At 45.5% G+C, this 21,285-nt stretch overlaps 1 protein-coding gene across 4 annotated transcripts in view; it reads left to right on the top strand.

Annotated features, from left to right (window-relative positions):
• The window catches only part of NUDCD3 (NudC domain containing 3), an 87,301-nt gene that overhangs the window by 6,473 nt on the left and 59,543 nt on the right, over positions 1-21,285 (top strand). For 2 of the 4 annotated variants that reach the window (XM_032484325.1, XM_032484323.1), the window contains exon 3: positions 4,315-4,411. The exons of the other annotated variants lie outside the window; for them this stretch is intronic. In XM_032484325.1, the coding sequence (XP_032340216.1) occupies positions 4,315-4,411 (97 nt within the window). The remainder of the gene's footprint in view (positions 1-4,314; positions 4,412-21,285) is intronic. 4 annotated transcript variants of the gene reach the window in all.

The raw sequence follows: 21,285 nt of genomic DNA, 5'->3' as shown, positions 1-21,285 counted from the left end.
GGATAGGGGACTGTGGACCCAGAGTCTCCTGAGAGCCTGCCACTTAGTCAGTGTGTTACCTTGGGCAAGCAGTGTCACCCTTCCCGGGCTCAGTTTTCTTGTAATGCGAAGGTGGTAACAGCAGCGGCGTCCTTGGAGGCTACTGATTGATTATCGAATGAGCCAGGGGTCACGCAGCTCATGAGTGGCAGTGCTTGAGTCGAACCCTGTGTCATCCTTGTCCTCATTCCTCAGGAGTTACGCTTCCTGGTGCTGCTCTGCCTGCTCCCAGGCGAGGAGAGCTGCTGCCTTCCTGTGTGTGAGCCGTGGCGCCATCTGAGGGGCAGGGCTGTGTGCCTGGCCGGCGCTGGCTTCAGGCAGATCTGCTGTCTCCTCTCTCTGATGGGCCCGTTCCCTGCCCTCTTCTGCGTCACCTCTCCCCCCTTGTCCCCTTGTCTGCCTGAGCCTCCTTTCTGTTCTTCCCTTGCCTCATGCTCTCCCTCTGACCTGTTTTGGAAGCTCTTTGAATGTAATTCCTAGTTAAATTGAAGGAAAGTGAACTCAGAGTGACATAAAATGCAGAGTAGGGGAAAGTAAATTTTCTGAAGATGGGTTGGGGCAAGACTGCGGAGTCTTGAAGTCCAAGCTCGACTGTGTGGAGGGCGGGTGCCCCGACCCCGCCACGTTGTTCAAGGAAGGGGGTTAACCGCATATGCAGAGGAAGAGCCTGGAAGGAACCGCATTATTAACAGTGGTTATCCCAGAGTGGCGGAATTGTGCTTTTCATTGTCATCATTGCCCCTTAGTATATTTCCTAATTTTTCTACAAGGAGCATATATTTTGTTTTACTAACTTTTTTGCATTTTTTTTCTTTTTTTAATTGAAGTATAGTTGATTTACAGTGTTCTGTTAGTTTCTGGTTAGTATAGCATGGTGATTTGGTTATACATATATATGTTCTTTTTCATATTCTTTTTCATTATAGATTATGACAAGCGATTGAATATAGTTTAATTTTTTGTGTGTTCATTCTGTAATTTCTAAAAACTTTATTAAAACAGGGGATTTGTTTTTGATCCCTGAGTCATAGATTAGAATAGCTGCCTTGTTGTCTGTGTAAGAGACCCCGTTTTCTATTCTTGGACCAGTGAGTTGTGTTCTGGGTTAGCATCAACATTAGTTTTGCTAACCTGGTGTAAGTATAGACTGAAGACTTGGATGGGTTCCAGGAAACCTTAGGCTGGTGCTGCAGGATCAACGCTTCCAAGAACTGAACCTTCTCGGCCTTCAGATACTTAACTGGTTTTCCATGAACAAAACAGGAAGTTGTGACCCAGATCTGTTTAGTTCCATCTGAAATGCAGTGCCTTCATGGTACCCCAGGTCCCTCCAGTCAGTGCTCAAAATCGTTCATCCTGTAAACTGTAGCTCTGTGGTTCTGTTAATTAAATAACTTGAGATAATTATTCTTTAGGTGACCACACAGAAGCATTTTTTGCACGTGCAAAAATCAGTTTCCTAGAATCCAGTCTGAGATGGTTAATTTCTGATACTCCTGCTTGCTACCCGTTTGCTGGTGGTTCTGCCCAGTATTAGGTAGTGGTGATGGCTACCTTCTCTCATCCTACAGGCAAGTTACATGCCTGTTTAATTTAAACACATTCAACATAGGCACTGGGAAAAAAACGAAACAAGATAATACACACTTATGCATATATTTTACACATGTATTCTTGTTGTAAGTTATTCCTTGTATACAGTTCAGTATTTTTTTTTATCTGAAGTGTAGTTTGTGTAACAATATAATTCACTCTTTTAGGAATAGTCTATGACTTTGACAAGTGCAGTCTTGTAAGCGCTATCAGAGTCAAGACAGCAAGCTCCTTCAGCCCAGTTTCCACATGCTGCTTTTTTTTTTAATATTATTTTTTATTGAAGTATAGTTAGTTTACAATATGTCAGTTTCTGGTGTACAGTACAAAGTTTCAGTCATCCGTATACATACATATATTCCTTTTCATATTCTTTTTCATTATAGATTACTATAAGATACTGAATATAGTTCTCTGTACTATATAGTAGAAACTTGATGTTTATCTATTCTATATATAGTGGATAGAATCTGCAAATCTCAAAATTCCGAATTTATCCCTTCCCACCCCCTTTCCCCTGCGGTAACCATACGTTTGTTTTCCATGTCTGTGAGTCTGTTTCTGTTTTGTAAATAAGTTAATTTGGTGTCTTTTTTTTTAGATTCCAGATATAAGTGATATCATATGGTATTTTTCTTTCTCTTTCTGGCTTACTTCACTTAGGATATCAAAACATATGTTTTTTTTTTTTTTTTGTGAGGGGTGTTAATTAGATTTATTCATTTATTTCTATTTGGAGAAGGTACTGGGGATTGAACCTGGGACCTCGTGCAGGTCAAGCATGTGCTCCACCACTTGAGCTATACCCTCCCCTCCACAACTTCTTTATCCAGTCATCTGTCCATGGACATTTAGGTTGTTTCCATGTCTTGACTATTGTAAACCCCACTTGCCTTTTTGGAGTCAACTCCCTGTCTCCAACCTAGGCCCTGCCAACCACAAGTTGAAGTTTTTGCAGTGTACATTTTCATCTATACATAAAATGACAAATTTTTTACACAGAAAGCCACATGCCCCCATCCCCAGTGCTTAAAGTGCCAAGGTTTAGTCCTTAGAGGAGAGAGAGAATTTGGGCACACAAAAATTTCCCTGTTCATACAAGATAGCTTTGAGAATATGCCTACCTTCTGTGAAGACACCTGACAGTTTATGAGTTGTCCGTAGTAAAGATACTGTAAAACGTGCTGCCTGGAGTCCCAGTGTTTATATTGTACTTGACCTGTCGACCTGTGCCCAGAGGACTTCTGGGGTGCTGGGCATCTTTCGAAAATGCTGACATTACTAGTGCCTTGGAAGGAGAAGGGAATGCAAAACCAACAGCAGCAAGGATCTGGTCCCTAAGTCAGTCACCTCAGAGCTGCCGGGGGGGCTTTGCCTCTTGGCTTCCATCTCTGGATCTGGTCCCGTTTGTGGCCAGAAGTCCTGCAGTTCCCCTCTGAATCGGCAGGTGTCGCTGTAGGCAACATAGTGATACTGCATTTGCTGGTACTAGGATGCTGGCAAAAATGTACGAATGGCTGTGCCACCTCTGGCTTTTGCATTTATTAATCACAAACAGAATTCTTTAAAAAGGAAGAAAAAAGAAAGAAAATAGCACTGAAAGTAAATTACAGTTGATCCTTGAACAACACAGCCTCGGCCTTCGCAGATCCATGTATACATGGGTTTTTTCAGTAGTAAATGCTGCAGTACTGCACTGTCTGGTTGGCTGCATCTGTGGCTGTGGAACCGTGGATGTGGAGGAAGCACGTACAGGGAAGGTGACTGTAAGCTGTAGGTGGGTTGTGGGCTATGTGGAGAGTCAGGGCCCCTGGCCCCCGAGGTTCAAGGGTCAGCTGTTTTCCCTGGACACTGTGTCTCCACCTGGGAGCTCTGCCTGGATGAGGGACAGGGCACTCCTGTGCTGTCAGTGTTGCATGGTGTCACACGCCCTGAGTCTACCCCCGAGCCATCCCTCCCTCCTGCACAGGGAAGCAGCCAGCAGAGCTGTGTGAGAAGGGGTGTCCTGGAACTACTTGATGTGTAGACCTGTCTGGGGAAAGCCTGGTAGGACAAGGTGTGTTAGAACGCTGCTCGGTGCTTTGTCTCGTTTCGGGTGGCATGGCCTTTGTGTCCAGCTGTTACAAGGATCCAGCGGCTTCTTGGGAAGGGATGGCATAGTTTGGAAGAGAAGTTTCAGTCTTCCTAATAGTATCCTCAGTAGGTACTTTGTCTTCATCACACTTGTTCCTGATTCGTCCACCCCAAGTGCAGCACTGTTCATGTTCTCCGTGCTCTTGTCCATGCAGCAGGCCTTCCAGCTCTGTTGTCCCTCTGCTGTCCCCTACAGGTAACTGTGTCCTCTGAGCATGTGTTTGATCTCACCATCTGTTTATGGCTGGTGGTTCCCACATCTTTCACTGTTGGGGCGGAGACTTCCTCAGCCCCTCTCAGCTCCTAGCTCTGTGTAAGGTGAGCATCCGATGCATGTTGAGTTTGTTCTTTAGCGCCTCTCCTTGGGTTCTGCCTACCCACCTCTCGTGACATCGGTGCCCTGGATGTCCCTTAGATGGGCTGTCCTGAGAGCAGGAAGGTGCTGCTCTGCCAGGGCGTCCGCTCTGCGTGCAGTCACACTGCCTGAGAGCTGGCGTCCTGGGTTTGTCTCTGAACGGGTCCCTCCTTTGTTGGTCCCGGCTTTTTCAGGTGCCCATTGCAGGAGGCCTTTTGGTAGAGTCACGTGGACATGCCAGAATGCACCCCACATACCCACCCTATCGGCTTATGGTGAAGATTGGCTGAGGTCAGTGTGTAAGACCTGCGAGCGGGATTCCTGGCACATAGTGAGCCCCCAAGTAGGTACAAGCTGCTGTTATCAGTATTGCGTTTCTTTACTTAAACTGTTTTTCTTCCTAATTATGCTCAATGTAGAATATTTGGAAAATAAATATAAGGGTGTATAAAGAGCGGGAAACATCCTACCACTCCCTATTAATTTTCTAGGATATTTCTGCAGTTTTTTCCATGCATATAAATGTGTGTGCATCCGTGTGTTTGAACACACACACACACACACACACACACACACACAGTATGTTTATAAAGTTGCCTTGCACCATGGCTTCTGTTTTCCTGAGCATTTCCTGCACCCCTTTGGCTGATTTTGATTTCATGTTGTACGCTGTTCAGTGTTGGGTGCCTGAAGAGGTTCTTGTGCTCACGTGAGGGTGTTGGCTGTAATCACGCGCTCAGAGAAGAGTAAACAGAGGGCCAGGGGTGTCTGCCGTCTTTCCCCTTAGATGCAGTGCTCTCAGACTCCACCTGAGGCTGCACCTGGGCCTCAGGGGCATCTGGTGGAGTAGCTGCGCTCACCCAAGATTTACCCTGAAACTGCCCTTTCTCCAAGGAGCCTCAGTCAGGCACAAGAGGCCTCCAAAGGATTTGACTTACATCACAAGTGGAAAACCGGATATAGGTTGTTAGAAGTATTGTTTTTTCCCCTCTAGAAACACTGCATTTCTGTTTTCATTTTGCAGTTCACTTATAGCCTGTAGGCTTCGTTTGTAGACATGGTCGTCTTGAATAGCTTACAGCAGTGACTTACATTGAGTTTGTTGGATACTGAAGCCGAATCAGAGGAATGGCCTGGCTGATGTCCTAGCCAGTGAGAGCGGGCATGTGTGTGAGGGGAGAAGAGGCGAGTGAGACTCCCTCAGGGAGCTCTTCCCCCGGGAAATGTGTCCTTCAAGATGCAGGAGCCCGATCTGCTTCCTTTTTACAGATGGAGGAGTGGAGATTACAGTGGTGGAGTGCTTTGCTTAAAATCGTACGGTTAGAAGGAGGGGCCAGAGTTACAGGGATGGAAGCAGTACTCAGTGTGCCTAGAGGCCCGGACTTGAATATGTTCGCTTTACTGTGTTAAGAAAAAAACCAAAAAACCAAACTGTTCCCAGAACTAACAGATTCTTTTCAAAACTAAAACAACCAGCTTCTGTTTGAATATTTTTCTGTGACACTAAAGAAGTATAACTTTTTATGCTAGCTTGTTTTTTTTTTCCTGTTGAAAGGAAGGTATATGCACCTCCTGAAAAATGTATGAGGTCAAATTTAAATATAAAGGAGAGCAGACAGAAGAATGCATTGCATCCGCATGTATGTATTCACTTTCTGCTCCAGCACCACCCGACCTTTTCTCTTCCCCCTGTTATTTAGAAGCAAATTTTACTGCATCATTTCATCTGTGAATACTTTCAGCCAGTGTTTAAACTTCCAGTTTTCTCAAAATGTCCTAATTTTAAAAACTCATGTTTGTTTAAATGTGTAAGTAAGGCTCCAGCCGCACATCGCCTGTAGCTAAATCCCTGTTTCTTTCGCTTTTATTTTCTTGCAATTTGCTGAAAAAGATCAGACTGTTGGTATGTTGAGTTTCCTGCTCTCTGATTGTTATGTGGTGGAGTAAAAATTGGCAGTTACATTTAGGGTAAACATTTTTGAAAGTTATAGGAGCGTGTCATGAAAAGGAGTTCTCCCTAAAGGCAACTGTTGTCCGTACTTTTGTAAAATTTTTGTTTTATAAAATTTTTATTTTTCATGTTCATTTATATATATTTCCCTGTTATATACCATACACTGTGTTTGTGAACTTTTTGCTACATCCCTGAGCAGCTGACAAGGCCCCAGTCTTCTGTTGCCAGGTGTCCTTTTCCCAGTGTGCATAGATTGTCCCTGGCCCCACAGCCCTGTGGGTCCGGTCTGTGTGTGTGTTTTCTGTGTTGCAGTTAAGGAACTGGCCCAGGCCTGTTTTGGAGATGAGTAGCAGAACCTGGATTTGCCTTTGCGAGATCCACGTGGTGCCCCCAACCCCCCACCCCTCCATCCCCACCCTTGTGGCTGTTCTTGCAATCGTGGAGCTTTAAAATGCTGATTCCTGGGCTCAGCTGGGTGCGACCACGTGTCAGGATTTTCAGAAGCATTCCAGGTGACTCTGTTCCCAAGAGTCAGCCTCGGCCGTAGTCTTTCTCTTGACTACCTCAAAATATTCCACCCTGTCGATGTAGTGTCATTATTTAGTGAGTCTCCACAGGGAGTGTAATTAGGTTGTTTCCAATCTACTGCCGTCACAAATGATGCTGGAGTGAATGTGCTGTGCGTGTTTCTTGGAACACGTTTATGAGTATCTCTTGGATGAATTCCCAGAACAGGAATTACTGGGTCAAAGGGTATGAAGTGTGTAATTTTGATGGATGTTGCTAAAGCAGCCCCAGAGAGATTGTTTGTTTTCTCACTGCCAGGCTGTCTGACGGTGGGTACCTGACCCGCCCCAGGTGCCAGCCTGCAGCCTGACCACATTTCTTGGCTACTCTTTGCTTCATTGGTTTTATTTGAAATGCCACTCACTGTGGCATATATTGGGTTCTGATTGGCTTTGCATATATTTCTGTGTTTTCTCCTTTTCTGTTCCATTTATTCATAGATACTAAACCATTTGTTCAATTTGTTTGCTGGTAGCAAGCTATTTTATTTACCATAGTTTCATTATGATACCGTTCAATTTTTGATGGGACTAGGATATCATCCCCTGCCCCCAAATATTTCTGAAAAATTTTTCCATATGAAAATTCTGTTGAAATTTTCATTGGGAGTACATTAAATTCATGTTTTGGATTAGAAAAGACATCATTACCTTATTGAGTCTTTCTGTGAGAGAACAGGGTACATTTGAAGTCTTTCATGTTTTTCTGTTGAATTTTAATATTTTTATTCAATAGGTTCTGTACACCAATACTAGTTTGTAATAGTTGATTTCCTTGGATTTTCAAGGTATATGGACTATTTAGTATTTACTGTAGAATATTAGTAACAAATACAGTTAATAATAAATTCTATACCTTTTTTAATATTTAGGATTTTAAATGTAGCTTCATTTTATTCCCCAACAAAATTTGTTGCCCTGAGCAATTGGAAGGATGGAGCGGACATTAGCTGCAGAGGGAAGGTCGCTGGGTGGTGGCTGGTTCTGAGGGTGACAGGTTTGGCTTTGGCTTCAGTGGTCTGAGAAGCCGTGAGCTGTGTATGTGGAGTCCCGAGAAGGCAGCTGATGTGAGGGTCAGGAACTCAGGCAGTGGGACAGGAGGTGGGAATTTGAAAAGCATTGGCATTAAATTCATTTAAAGCCACAGACTGGATGAGATCCCTGAGACGGTGAGTGTAGATGGAAAAGAGGTCCAAGGATTGAGGACTGGGGTGTTGTTCATGAAATGAGGGGGCATCTGCCTAGGGGGCCAGGAGAGGGAAGTGTGTGAGTGAGGGGTGCAGGCCAGAGTGAGGCAGCCAGGGAACGTCCTGTCATCAGGGAGGGTGGGAGGCCAGTTGTGACACACACTGCACCATCACATGTCACGTGTGCTGCTGCTACACCCTGCAGCTTGCTCCCTGCAGCTGTCCAGCCCTGAAATCCTCAGCATGCTCTCGATGGTCTTTGTCACCCCTTTCCTTCAAGATGCACACCTGACCTCTCCCCTGCTCTCTGTTTCTCTGTGGTTGGCCCACCTTGTGGCAGGCGCTTCTCTGGCCTCTGGCTCAGACACTTGTCTCTGGCCCCTGGGTTGCGGCTTGTACGTGTGTCCCTGTGTAAATGGTCTCTTTTGTGTCTCTAGCCCTCCCTGCTAGTTCTCTTACCACAGAAATCAGGAGGAGGACAGTTGACAGAAAGCCGTGGAGGGACAGAGCCCAGCTTTTCTGTGACTGTGTGCACCTTGGCTCTGTTTATCTTGTCCACTGTGTTTCCAGGGCCTGGAATGTCCCTGGCACATAGTTGGCACTTAGTAACCAGCTGAATAAATGAATGATTCAAATTAAGAGTCATGTTCAAAAATGATAGACCTTTGAATTTGAACGTATCTAATGAATTCCATTATCCAGTAACATTCAGTTTTTCTTGAATTTTCATGGAGTGAGGGCTTTCCCGTTGTGTGTGTTCTGTCCATCCCTGTCTTCTTTTATGGCAACTCAGCGTTCTGTAAACTCCCTAGTCAAGTCCTGCGTGGTCATAGAGCCTCTGCCATTTCCCTGTCTCTGTGCTGAGAGACCAGTCACTCAGCTTCCCTGGTGGCAAAGGACCCCCGCGAGGAACAGAGCCCAGGACTGTGAGTCAGGAGCCTCGGTCTGAGCAGCCTCTGGGCTCTGTGGGTTATACTGCATGGGAGCTGGAGCAGTCCTGAGTTTTTCAGTTCTTTTTCTTAAACCAGGGAACGTACCTTTCTGCGGGTCAGCGGAATCCTTCTGGGAAGGCCGCTGTGTACGACAGGTGGAGGCCAAGCAATGGGGTGATGTGGGGCTGGGGTGCACTGGTGGCTTTATCTCCAAGTTTGCTTTGAGAACCCCTGGAATAGGTCACCTTGGACTGCTCAGCTCTGAATCCTGTATGTCTGGTTGGTTGTAAGCTGAGGAATCAGTTACGGAGAGAAGCCTGGGTTCTGAGTATCTGTCGAGGGTCAGGTCTGTGGCTTCGATGAGGTGATGGAACAGGGCTGATCCTTTCTTAGCTGAGCAAGAGCCAGCATGTACTCTCTTATGGAACTATCAGTGTCTGTTTATTTTGTGGTCTTTAAAGAAAACTTTCATTTTTAGGTAATTAAGATCTGCCCAAAAAAAAGGTTGCAAAAATCATACGAAGGATCTCGTACATCCTCCTCCTAGCATGCCCAGATCGATGTGCCCTGTGTAACCAGGGGCTGCTGTGAGCTCATCTGAAGACCTTGTTCCAGTTTCACCCATTGTTCCAGCAGTGTCCTTTCTCCCCGACCACGGTTCCATCCATTGTCAACACTGCATTAGGGGCACGTCTCCTCAGTCTCCTCTGCCTGGCACAGTTTCTTAATCTTGTCTCTCATGACCTTGACACTTTTAAAAAGAATACTCCTGACTCCTTTTCTTTTCTTGGTAGGCCGTCTCTCCACGTGATTTTGTCTGATGTTTCCTTGTGACCAGTTAGGGACAATGGCTGTCTTGCTTCTCTGCAGTTACTGGTTTCCCCTTTGTAATTAATAAATGTCTTGCCGGGAGATACTTTGAGACTCTGTAAATACCTTGTTTCTCCTCATACTTGGCCCACTAATCTTAGCAACCATTGATTATTCTCTCCTGAAACAATTACTACTGTGGTGTCTGCCAGATTGCGATTTTCTGTTTGTATCCTTCTTTCTACATTTATTATTTGGGATTATAACTGTCAGGGATGGCTTTTCTATCTCCTCCATCACTCATTCATTCGAGCTCTTGTTTGTGTGTGTCAGTGTGTCCTTATGGATGTTTACTCCTCTGTTGTGACCTCGCTGTCCTTGTTCTGTTGCTCAAGGTGCCCTATGCGTGGGCTTGTCTATTTGACACGTTTGCATCATCTTCTGAGCATTTCTCCACGTTCTTTGCACCGCAAGACATTTCAGGTCATCTCGCCATAAAGTCGACTTTTTCTCCAAGCGGCCGTGGCTTTTGACTGGAAAATGATCTGAAATCAAGGATCTGCGTGCTGGGTGTGCTGTTGCTACTGGTGTCCTGGCTTCTAGGCCTGTTTTATGCCTGTTTCCTGGTTTCTTTACTCTCTGAAACCATTGTGCCCAAATTTTCACTTCTAGTTTTTTCTCCCCTTTTGAAAAATTAATGGTAGGGATTAAGAGTATGAATCTTGGAGTCAAAAACCCTGCATTCAAATGCCAGCTCTGACATTGCTAAGCTGTCTGTCCTTCAGGCCTTAGTTTTCTCATCTGTAAAGTAGGGGTGAAGATTCTTAGCTTAAAGGGTAGTTGTGAGGGTTACATGAGACAATAAAATGAGAGTGTCCGGTGCAGGCTGAGTGCCTAGTTTGTTCTTTCATTCAGCAAGTATTTATGGAATGCATACATGTGTAGGTTTGTTTCAGGGTCTGGGACAGGTGGGGTTCAAGAGTGTCAGCCCAGCGGGGTCTCTGGCCGGCTGGTGCAGGGGCAGCGCCTCTGATCCTCCTGGTTTGCGAGCTGCTCTGCAGCTGGAGGGAGGTGGGGAGAAAGGAGTGGGCGCTCTGCTGTCCCCAATTAAATGAGCAGTCCTGGTTCTGTCAGTACATTATGCTTCCGACAGCGAGCCCCACGCTGATCTGTGGGTGGCATTGTCATGTGTGGAGTTGGAAGGAACTTCTCCTTCTGGCGTAACCTTTCTGCCTTTATTGGCCGATTCTTCCGTGGGGTGGGGTGTGGCTCACTGTAAGAGCAGCCTGGGGGCTGGTGGTAGGAGGGGGCCAGTCAGAAGGAAACCAGCCAGCACCCCTCAGGTTTCCACAGTGGTGGCCATGAGCCCTCGGATGCTTAGACAGAATCTTCTCTGCAGGGGAATTGGCAGGAGGGGAAGAAAAACAGTCTGGGCTGGTCCCCCCACGAAGCCCTGTGCCTCGGGCAGCCATCCTGCCCCCGCCAGTGTCCCCGAGCAGGCAGGCAGGCAGGCTCCCCAAGAGCTTTCTGTTCTGCTGCTGCTGGAGCGTCGCAGTAAGTGGGTAGGTAGGACTAGCTGTGACCTAAAAACACTCGAGCATTTTCTGGGCGTCCCTGGGGAAAGCTGAATAAAGTAGGAGGAATGTCATTTCAGATGCTCATGTTCTCCCAGGAGAACAAACTTCCAGGTCTTTTCTTTCCGCTTGTTTCTAAAGGCTGTGCTGCTGACTCCATGACCCTGGTGCCCGCAGGTTGACCCTCTGACCTTGGTACCTACAGGATAGTCCCATGAGCCCAGTACCTATGGGCCGACCGCATGGTGCTGACGCGCCTGGCAGGAATGGGTGCTGTGCCAATGGGTGTAGTGATGACTGGTTTCCTAACTTGATTTGTGTGACCGCCCACCCCTGCCCACTCTGTTGGGTCCTAAATGAGAGAACAGAAAGAAGTGTGTTCTCCATCCCAAGAGAAACAAGTCCCAAACTCTAAAAACAACAAAAGCAGCAGAACCCACGTAAGTACCTCCCAGAGCTCAGAGTCAGGAAGGAGGGGGATGGTTGCCCACATAGCGAGGGTCACGGATGTGGGGTGTGGTCCCTGTCCTCCGTCAGGTTGGCAGTGCCCTCTTTGTGACACGGAGCAGATCTCACTGTGAACAGCAGTTCTCAGGTTTGGGCTGAAATCTGTTTGATGAGAAGGATGCTGGGGAGAGCTCTGCCAAGGATGGCCCTGGGGACTGGAGTCTCAGTTGGTCTGGTTGACAGTTGAGTTGGCTGAGGGCAGTGTCTGTGCTGCTGGGTCCAGTGGTCATTTCTTTGTAGACTCTGCTTCTTTGTGCCAGAGTTTCTTCCTAAGTTTGTGTCTTTGTGGCTGAGCGCCTTTGATTTTGCTGCTGCAGCCTTTACTTAGATCTGTTTCCCTTGTACCCCTCCAGCCCTAGAACTTCCTTTTTCCTTAAAACTAATTTTTTTACCAGTGTTTTGAAAAATGCTGCATTCAGGTATTTAAAGAGATCGCAATAGCAGAAGAGGGAGGTCCTGGAACTTTGGTCTTCCTCTCCCCATGACCCCGGCCTCCTGGAGCGAGCCAGTCACCACAGGGACACCACAGAGAAAGTCTGTGAGATTACGAGGATGCTTATTTATGCCTCTCCCCTACTTTAAAAAAAATAGACTCTATTTTTTGGAGCAATTTTAGGTTCACAGCAAAAGTGAGCAGAGTACAGAGTTCCCACGCACCCCTGCTCCCACACGCACAGCCTCCCACATCATCAGCCTGCATTTCAGATGTAATTGTTACAGGGCTGGTGCTGTGCTGTGTACGTTGCTCGTCCCTTGCTTTCTTCACACCATGAATCTTACAGATTCGTTTCCATCAGTGCTGCGTGTTCGTTAGAACAGCTGCCCAGTACGTTCTGTGAGAACTGTGCTCAGTCTGCTCTGCCGGCCTCATTTCTCATGGAGTTAGAGAACTAACAGAGGTGACTGTGAGATTTCTAAAAGTCCTAAAAATGTCTTCACAAGTAATGTGTATTCCTTGAGGAAAATGAGAAGACACATTAAAAAAAAAGGTTAAAAATGTCCCTCAATGATCTTAATGGGGCCCTGCTGAGGTGTCAGTGCAGCGTAGCTCTCCCGGGCCTCCGGTGCCCACTGCCTGGCCAGGCCCACCTGCTCCAGGCCTGTGGCGGCTCTGTTTCTGTGAGTCTTTGCCATTCTGCAGATACTGGGTTGAAATTGAATTTTCGAAATAAATGACATGAGTTAGTGAGCAAGAGCTGCTGCAGCACCGGGTGTCACACCATAGGAAGGGTTCACACCCTGCGGCTAGAAAGCAGACAGAGGGAGACCAGCCGCCTGATGTCAGTGCGGGGTGGCCGGGGGTTGCCCTCTTTCCAAAAGGCTTGCTGGTCCACAGAGTGAAAAAGAGTGAAAGCCGATACACAGATTGGGGGTCTCCAGTCAAGGTGCATGTTTCTGTGGCCAGTGTTCTCGGAGCGCCAGCGAGTCCTTGGTCTGCTGCATCGCTTTACCTGGCGATCCTGGAAGAGAGAAGCGTGTGATTTAACCCAGCATGTACCAAATTAACTAGACCCCAGGGTCTTTTCCTGTCTGGTTGGCCTGCTGTCACCTCAAGGGACTGTTTTTTTGGAAGAGCCTGAAAAGTTGTAGGAGTACTAAATTCTCCTGATTTATTTCATCCAGAAAACATATTTCTTTGAAATTTTTCATTAATTTTTATTTACCGTAATAGAAGAGTACACTCACTTAGAAACAGAGGTAAACCTCAAGCCCCCTTTGACCTCCCCATCCACACTGTGATCCCAGGGGCAATACTCATCTGGAGTTCATCTTTTATGCTTCGTGTTTTTACCTTCATTGATCACAGTTTTTAGTTTTTCAGATGGCTGGTTGATGGGGAGAGGTGAGTGCAGTGTCCCTCTCATCTCGCGGCAGAGGCGATCGGGTCTGTGTGGGTCCCAGTGCTCTGTTCCCTCTGTGTCTTGCAGCAGCATTTCTTTCCCTATAGAATTTGGTGCCCTCCCTCCTGGAGGCTGGCTTTTCTCAGGGTTTGGTGATTCCTGACTGCATGTTCATTTTTGTGCTTGAGATTCCTGTTAGCCTGTCTGTGAGTGCCGTCACCTTTCCACAGCTGGTCTCTAGATTTTTAGAGGGTGCCTGGGGTATATCGTGCGGGCTGCTGACCTGCAGGGATGGAGCCCGGCTTCCCAGGTGTCACCAGTCATTTCCCCACACTGTCTGTGGTGAGTGCTACTTGGTTCAGATAAACGGGATTTCTTATGTGTTAGGAAGGGGGCAGGAGGTGGACTCACGGCCCTTCTCTTGTCCTGCCCTAACCACGCTGGCCCTTGATATTGGGGAGAGACTGGAGCTGGGTCTGTCTCTGAACCCCTGACTCCTCCACTCAGGTGTGCCTCTTTCCACTCCCTGTAGTCTCACGTACACATGCGCACGTGGTAGGATACTTCCCTGGAGACCCTTCCCTCACTCCCCAGCCTCCCAGTCTCTCAGCCCCGCCTCTGTGCTTTCTCTCTGGTCCCTCTCCTGTGAGCCTCACACTCTTCACCCTTTTACTTCTCCCTAGGGCGGTGCCTCCTGCTGCTCCCCCTCCATCCTCCGTTCCTGGCTCCTTCCCTGATCTCTCGGTGGACCTTTCTTCTCCTGTGCGGGCAGACGCTCCTTCCCGTGCCCCTGGCTCGTTTTTTGTTGGCCTCCCGCCCTGGCCTGTGCACGTTCGCTCCTGTGCTGTCTGGGCCGGGCCTTCCTGTGGTCTCTCAGATGTCTTTTCCCAGCAGGCGTGACTTTCTGCATCTCGGACTTCATCTGTGTGCATAAATACGACTTAGGCTTGGGGTGTGTGCCCTGCAGCTCGTTATCCAGAAAGGTGTTGCAAACTAGAAGCTGAAAATGGCATCCTGCCTCAACTGCCACCTCCTCGTACAGCCCTGCCTGCTCTCCTGCTTCTGAGGAGGAAAGAGCTCTCGGACGTCAGTGCGGCCTCTGTCCACCTGCTCAGCAAGGTGCCGTCTCAGCACAGGGCTTGCCCCATCTCTGCCCTGCCCGCTGCTGAGGGCACTCTGACCCCACCATCTTCCAACTGTCCCTAGTCACCAGCTCACCTGGGTCCAGACCTGGAGGGCCCCTGGAATACTTGGTAGATTTAGCCGCATACTGCTTATTAGGGGTTCCTGCAGGCCTGACAGTGGCCTGTTCAGCCACCAGCTGGGGGGCTAGTTAGCTGTAAGTCATGGTGTTGAGCTGGAACCCACCAGGCACCCCGGGCCTGTCTCGTAGTTGAGGCTGCTGCCCCCTCGAGCCTTTCACTCCCATCTGTGAGCAGCTCTGGCTGACTTTAATTCCCAGCCTCCTGGGGAAGGGGGTTCTGGACGGCAGGCCCCCTTAGCCAGGGTGACATACCACACACATCTGTTATGGGTGTAGTTTTCAAGTACAGTCTGATGTATTTTTGTAAGTGAGTATTGCCATGAATCACCACCCAGAACAAGACATTCCCAAACAGGAAATAGCTGGCAGCATCCCCACGTGCTCTCTCGTTGTGCCACCCCCTCTCCCTTACAGTTGCCACATATGTGTGTCCATAGTTTTGCTAGATACGCCAGCCACAGTCCCTGGTGGAAGGCTGTGCCGTTTGCATTCCTGCTGCAGGTGTTTGAGAGCTTGTCCCCACAGCTGGGCCGATGGAGTGTGTGCTGAGCTTTTGAATTTTTACTCTTCCAGAAAGATGAGATACACTCGCATTTTAATATTTATTCCTTTTGTCCTTGTAAAGCTGTGCATAGTGTCATGCATTTAAGGGCCAATTGTACGTCTTTTTGCTGAGAATACTCTGTTTATGTCTTGTTCATTTTTTTTCCCTTAGGGTTTGGTATTTTTTACTTTGATTTTTAAGAGTTCGCTCTCTGTTGAAGAAATCAGACCTTTATTTGTTACCTATTATAAATATTTTCTCCCACTTTGTCTTTTGACTTTGTTGATTGTAGTTTTTTCTCCAAGCAAAAGTGTTTAAAATGTTTATGTTATAAAATTTTACCAGTGTATATATATTTTTGCATCTGGATTTTGAGTTAGAAGGGTTAGAAGGCTTTCCCTGTGCTGAGTTTATGAAGGATTTCAGCCATTTTCCTGCGGTACTTGTATACTTTGCCCCCCTATAATTCTGTGTCAGAACCCTTTGTGTGATGTCATTTTTTTATATTTATGCCTCTGATTCATTTGCTTTCTTTGTATGTGTGAGGTGTGGATGCTGTGACACCATTTCTGAAACGGCTCTCCTGGTGTCCTAGTGACATCTGTTATAAAATGCAGAACTGCATTTTGCAGGACGACTTTGACAGTTCTAAGCCCCGGGGGTGCGAGTCTTTGGCTCAGATGGCCCTACTCGAGGCCAGGCCGGGCTCAGGTGTGCGCCTCCATGTGTGACACTTGGAGGGGGCGGTGGAGGGACAGCACATTGTCTAGAAGGAGCGCCCCCTGGCTGCAGAGTGCCTGTTGAGCGGTGCTCCTGCTGGGGGAAGAGCTCCCTCCCTTCCCTCTCGTAGGGTGCCTCTGAGGTACCGCTTCGGCACCTACTCCCCAAAAGGACCTGAGTGGGCTTGACCGCTGAGCCTGTGTGCCGTGTGCTTGTGGACAAGTCACAGTTCTCTCCTACGTAAATGAGAAGATTGTGCTGGGTGATCTCTGATGTCCTTTCAGCCCTTCGTTCTGTGACGCTGTGAAAACGGTATTTGCACTGTTTGTCCCGCATCGAGCTGCGGGGTTCTCTGAGCGGGGCCAGAGCCCCGTGGGTGCTGCTGCTCAGGGTCCGGCAGGTGGCTTTGTCTGCGGGAAAAAGCCATGTGGCTCGGAGCCGCACAGCCGGTTCCTTTTGTCTTGTTTTGCTTTTCAGACCCATAAATTTATATCAAGAGGTGATTGTCTGAAGAGTTGCTAAGTGTTCATTTATTTAAAGAGTGAAAACAGAGTTTCCTCAAAACTTCGTAAGAAGACCTGCACTCCATTTTTCTAAGAAATACTTTTGTGACACTGCACTTTACTGTCCTAGGAGAAGTCTACCATGTGGTCACTTAAGTAGTGCTGTGCTGGTTATGAGTTTCCACTTTCACTAGAGCCCAGAACCAAACAGATTTACACAAGGTTGTATGCCTGGAAAATTCTCAGTGTAATGAGACTGGACAAAAGAAAAAGAAAAAAAAGTCTTGGGATGATGGGATAGAGAATGTTTCTAAATACCTCTACGTTTTGCCTCTCCTGGGACAGGCCTACTTGGTTGTCATGGATGACAAGTGAGCTTTAAATTTCAGTTAAACATGTGTGACGGTACCTTATACCTTAATTTGCATTTCTTTAGAAATGACTTGCCATTGGTGTTTCTTTCTGTTAACTAGTCCATTAATGAGAATCTGGGTATTTCCTTTCTGTAGAGTTTTACAGATAAAACTTATCATGTCTTCTTATTTATTGCTTTTCTTTTTCCAGTTGATTCATTGAATTTTGTGTGGGGATTTTGCCACATCTGTCTTGTCTTTACGTTGTTAGATTTTACAAATTTTTCTCTCCTTTCAAACTGTAGATGGGATGTACCATCCCGTTATGCACAAAAGGGCTCAAGGCTGTTCTTTAATACTATTTGATTTCCTTAAAATGAATTTTTCTATGTCTTGATCAAGTTCTATGTTATACCCTTTGGGGTCTTTAATTTGTATTACGGTAAAACTGCATATTAACTTGAAGTATGTCATCAGTTATACTCCCATTAATTATCCTGTTAAAAGCAGGTGTATCATTGCATTGTTATGGCTTTCTTTTCTTCTCCCACTGAATTCAGTTACAGAAAGTTGCCCTGGAGAATTATATGCAGATTTCACGTATCCTGAGTTCAGTTAGTATATTTAATATTTGTGTTGCATTTAGGAATGGTATTTTCTTTGCCATTATGCATTATAGCTTGTGGCAGTTAGGAAAGCAGTTATGTAATTATAAAAGTGATAAAAGCAGGTTTTAGAAAATTTGAAAAATAGAGAAATGTAGTCACGTTCCATCACTATTAGTATCTTGTTGAATTTTCTTCCAATTAAAAAGAATTATATTTGCTATATCTGTATTACATCCTTTTAACATTAGAAAGCACTTGGCCACTATAATAGGTGAATTTCAAATATATGTAAAAGTAAACTCTTCCCCCTGTTTCTGTAGGTGATGGTAATATATACCATGAAGTATGTATTCTTGCATACCTCTCTCCACGCTCAGACAACACACACACACACACACACAGAGTTTTTAAAAATTGAGATACAATACACATGTTATAAAATACCTATTACCATGTACCCTTCAGTGTTTTTAGTATATTTGCAAGGTTGTGCATCCATCACTACTATCTAATTCTAGAACATTTTTACTACCCCCAAAAGAACTTTATACCCATTAGCAGTCACTCCTCATTTCCTCCCAAACATCCCAGCCCGAGGCAACCAGCAACCTACTCCATACCTTTGTAGATTTTCTAGTTCGGACATTTCATTTAAATGGAATCGTACAATAGATGGCCTTTTGTGTCTGGTTTCTTTTGCTTAGCATAATCTTTTCAGGATTCATTGGTGGTATAGCGTGTCAGAGCTTCATTCCTTTTATTGGCTCAATAATACTTCATTGTATGGATGGACCACATTTTGTTTAAGTCATCAGTTGATTGGTATTTGGGTTGTCTGTTGTGAATAATGCTGCTCTGAACATTCATGTACAAGTTTCTGTCTGGAAACATGTTTTCATTTCTCTTGTGCATATACCTAGGAGTAGCATTGCTGGGCCACATGGTAGCTCTATGTTTAACCTTTTAAAGAACTTCCAGACTGTTCTCCACAGCAGCTGCACCACTGTACACTAGCACTTTATGGAGGCTCCAGTCTCTCCACATCCTTGCCAGCACTTGTTATTATCTGTCTTTTTGATTATAGCTACCCTAATGATTTTGCTTTCCATTTCCCAGTGATGGTAAGTGTTGAGTATTTTTTCATATGATTAATGGCCATTTGTACATCATCTTTGGAGAAACGTCTATTCAGATTCCTTTATCCATTTTTGAATTGGGTTGTTTGTTTTTATTGCTAGATAGAGGAATTCTTTATATGTTCGGTGTGCTAGATCCTTGTCAGACACATGATCTGCAAGTATTTTCTCCCATTTTGTGGGTTACCTTTCCTCTTTCTTGATAGTCCTTTGAAGCTCTGAAGTTTTAATTTTGATGAGGTCTGTTTAGTTTTCTTTGGTTGCATATACTTGTGGTGTCATACTTAAGAAATCATTGCCTAACCCAAGATCACAAAGATTTACATTTTCTTCTAAGAGGTTTGTCGTTTTAGCTCTTGTGTTTAGGTCTCTGATCCCTGTTGAGTTAATTTTTGTGTATGATGTGTGGTGTTGGTTTAACTGTATTCTTTTGCATATGAAATTTCCTTAAATTCCTTCTGGGTATCTCCTCCCCTTTATTTTCTTTATTCTTCATCGAGTTCTTCTGTTATTCAGAAATTGGATTGCTGGTTCTAGTGTTCCAGTTTTTTTCTTGTACAGACACGCACACCTTGGAGATATTGCAGGTTTGGTTCGAGACCACTGCAGTGAAGCAAATGTCAAAACAAAGCAAGTCATACAAATTTTTTTGTTTCCTAGTGCATATAAAAGTTATGTTTACACTCTAAGCCTGTTAAGTATGTGATAGCATTATATCTAAAAAAAAATACATACCTTAATTAAAAAATATTGCTAAAAAATGCTAACCATCATCTGACAACACAAGCTTGTCATAAACCTACAATGTGTAAAAAAAAATGCAGTATCTACAAAGTACACTGAAATGAGGTATGCTTATGTCTTCTGTCTCTGACTTTCTCTTTTTTTGTGTGGGAGGGGAGGTGATTAGGTTTATTTATTTATTTTAATGGAGGTACTGGGAGTTGAACCCAGGGCCTTGTACATGCTGAGCACGCGCTCTACCACTGAGCTATACGCACCCCTACCCCAGACTTTTTCTTTTTTTCTGGGAAACTCATGCGTGATTTCCTTACCTGTGTCGTCTGATCCTTGTATTGAGTTGGCTTTTACTTTGACATCATTATTCATTTCCACGAGCTCGCTCTTTGTTTTCTGACAGGGATTGTTGTCATTGTTCTTTACATAGTATTCTGTTTTTGTTTGAAGGCTGTAGTATCATCTCACTGTTATGAGACGATGGACACATACAAGGGAGTAGGTTGTGTGTGTGTGTGTGTGTGTGTGTGTGTGTGTGTGTGTATCCAATTCCCTGTGGAGTAAACCTCTAGGTTTTTGGGTGGTAGGGAGGGTTAGTTGCCTGCTTCGTGGAGTAGAGGGGGTGGCTGACCTCTTCCTAGACAGATTCCTTGTCCTGTTCTCAGTATTTACCCCCACTTCCCTACTTCCTTAGGTAACTTGTGTCCCTAATTCAAGAGCCTTTGGGGGTTCTGTGGTATAAGAAATCTGTGTTTGGTTTCAGGTATGAGGTGAATGTGGCGCATGTAAGTGGAAGTGATCAGCTGACAGGCGGACATGTAAGTCTGAAGTCTGGGGAGAGAAACAAAAGTTGCTGCCAGGTTTGGGAATTGTCATCTTAGAAGTGGTGGTTGTAACCAAGGGAATGAAGTTTTGTCCCTGAAGGGAGTGAGAAGGGCAGTGGTCACTGAAAGACTGGGGGAAGGCATTCTGAAGCTATGGGGAGCAGTTGAAGAGGAGGAATCAGTGAAGAGGGATGGAGGGGGAGTCTGCGAGCAAGAGGGTGTGGGAAGGACTAGTTGACCTGAGCTGGGACAGCCAGCAGAGCCATCTGGGGGCTGAGGTGGGCCTCAGTGGACAGAAAAGCGAGTTTAAGGAGTTGAATTCACCCATTCAATAATGGAGCCACTTTGGGGATGGCAGGACCTGGCAGATCTGCAGATCATTCTTTTCATGTGCTCTTTGCATACTGTTTTGATATAGAAGAAGATTGATTGATTTATATTAAAGTGTCGTTGATTTACAATATTGTATTAGTTTCAGGTGTACAACATAGTGATTCAATATTTTTATAGATTATACTCCATTTAAAGTTATTATAAAATACTGGCCATATTCCCTGCTACCGTACGTACAATATATCCTTGTATTTTATTTATTTCATACATAGTACTTTGTGCTTTTTTTTTTTTTTTTTTCAAATGGAGGTACTGGGGATTGAACCCAGAACCTCATGCATGCTAAGCAAGCACTCTACCACTGATCTATACCCTCCCCTCAGTAGTTTGTACCTCTTAATCCCCTACCCCTACCTTTACCTTTCCCCCTTCCTTCTCCCTGCTGGAAACCATTAGGTTGTTCTCTGTTCTGTATCTGTTTCTGTTTTGTTATGTTCATTTGTTTTGTTTTATTTTTTAGAGTCTACATATAAGTGAGAACATACAATATTTGTCTTTCTCTGTCTGACTTACTTCACTTAGCATAATACCCTCCAGGTCCATCCATGTTGTTGCAAAATGGTAAAGTTTTATTCTTTTTTATGGCTTAGAAATAGACTGTTACACACACACACACACACACACACACACACACACACACACACACACCCCTTTATCCAGTCATCTGTTGATGGCTGATGGATACTGAGGGTGCTTCTGTATCTTGGCTAT

This window comes from Camelus ferus, chromosome 7 (assembly GCF_009834535.1).
Source record: "Camelus ferus isolate YT-003-E chromosome 7, BCGSAC_Cfer_1.0, whole genome shotgun sequence".
Lineage (NCBI taxonomy): Eukaryota > Metazoa > Chordata > Mammalia > Artiodactyla > Camelidae > Camelus > Camelus ferus.
This window is presented reverse-complemented; position numbering and strand designations above follow the sequence as displayed.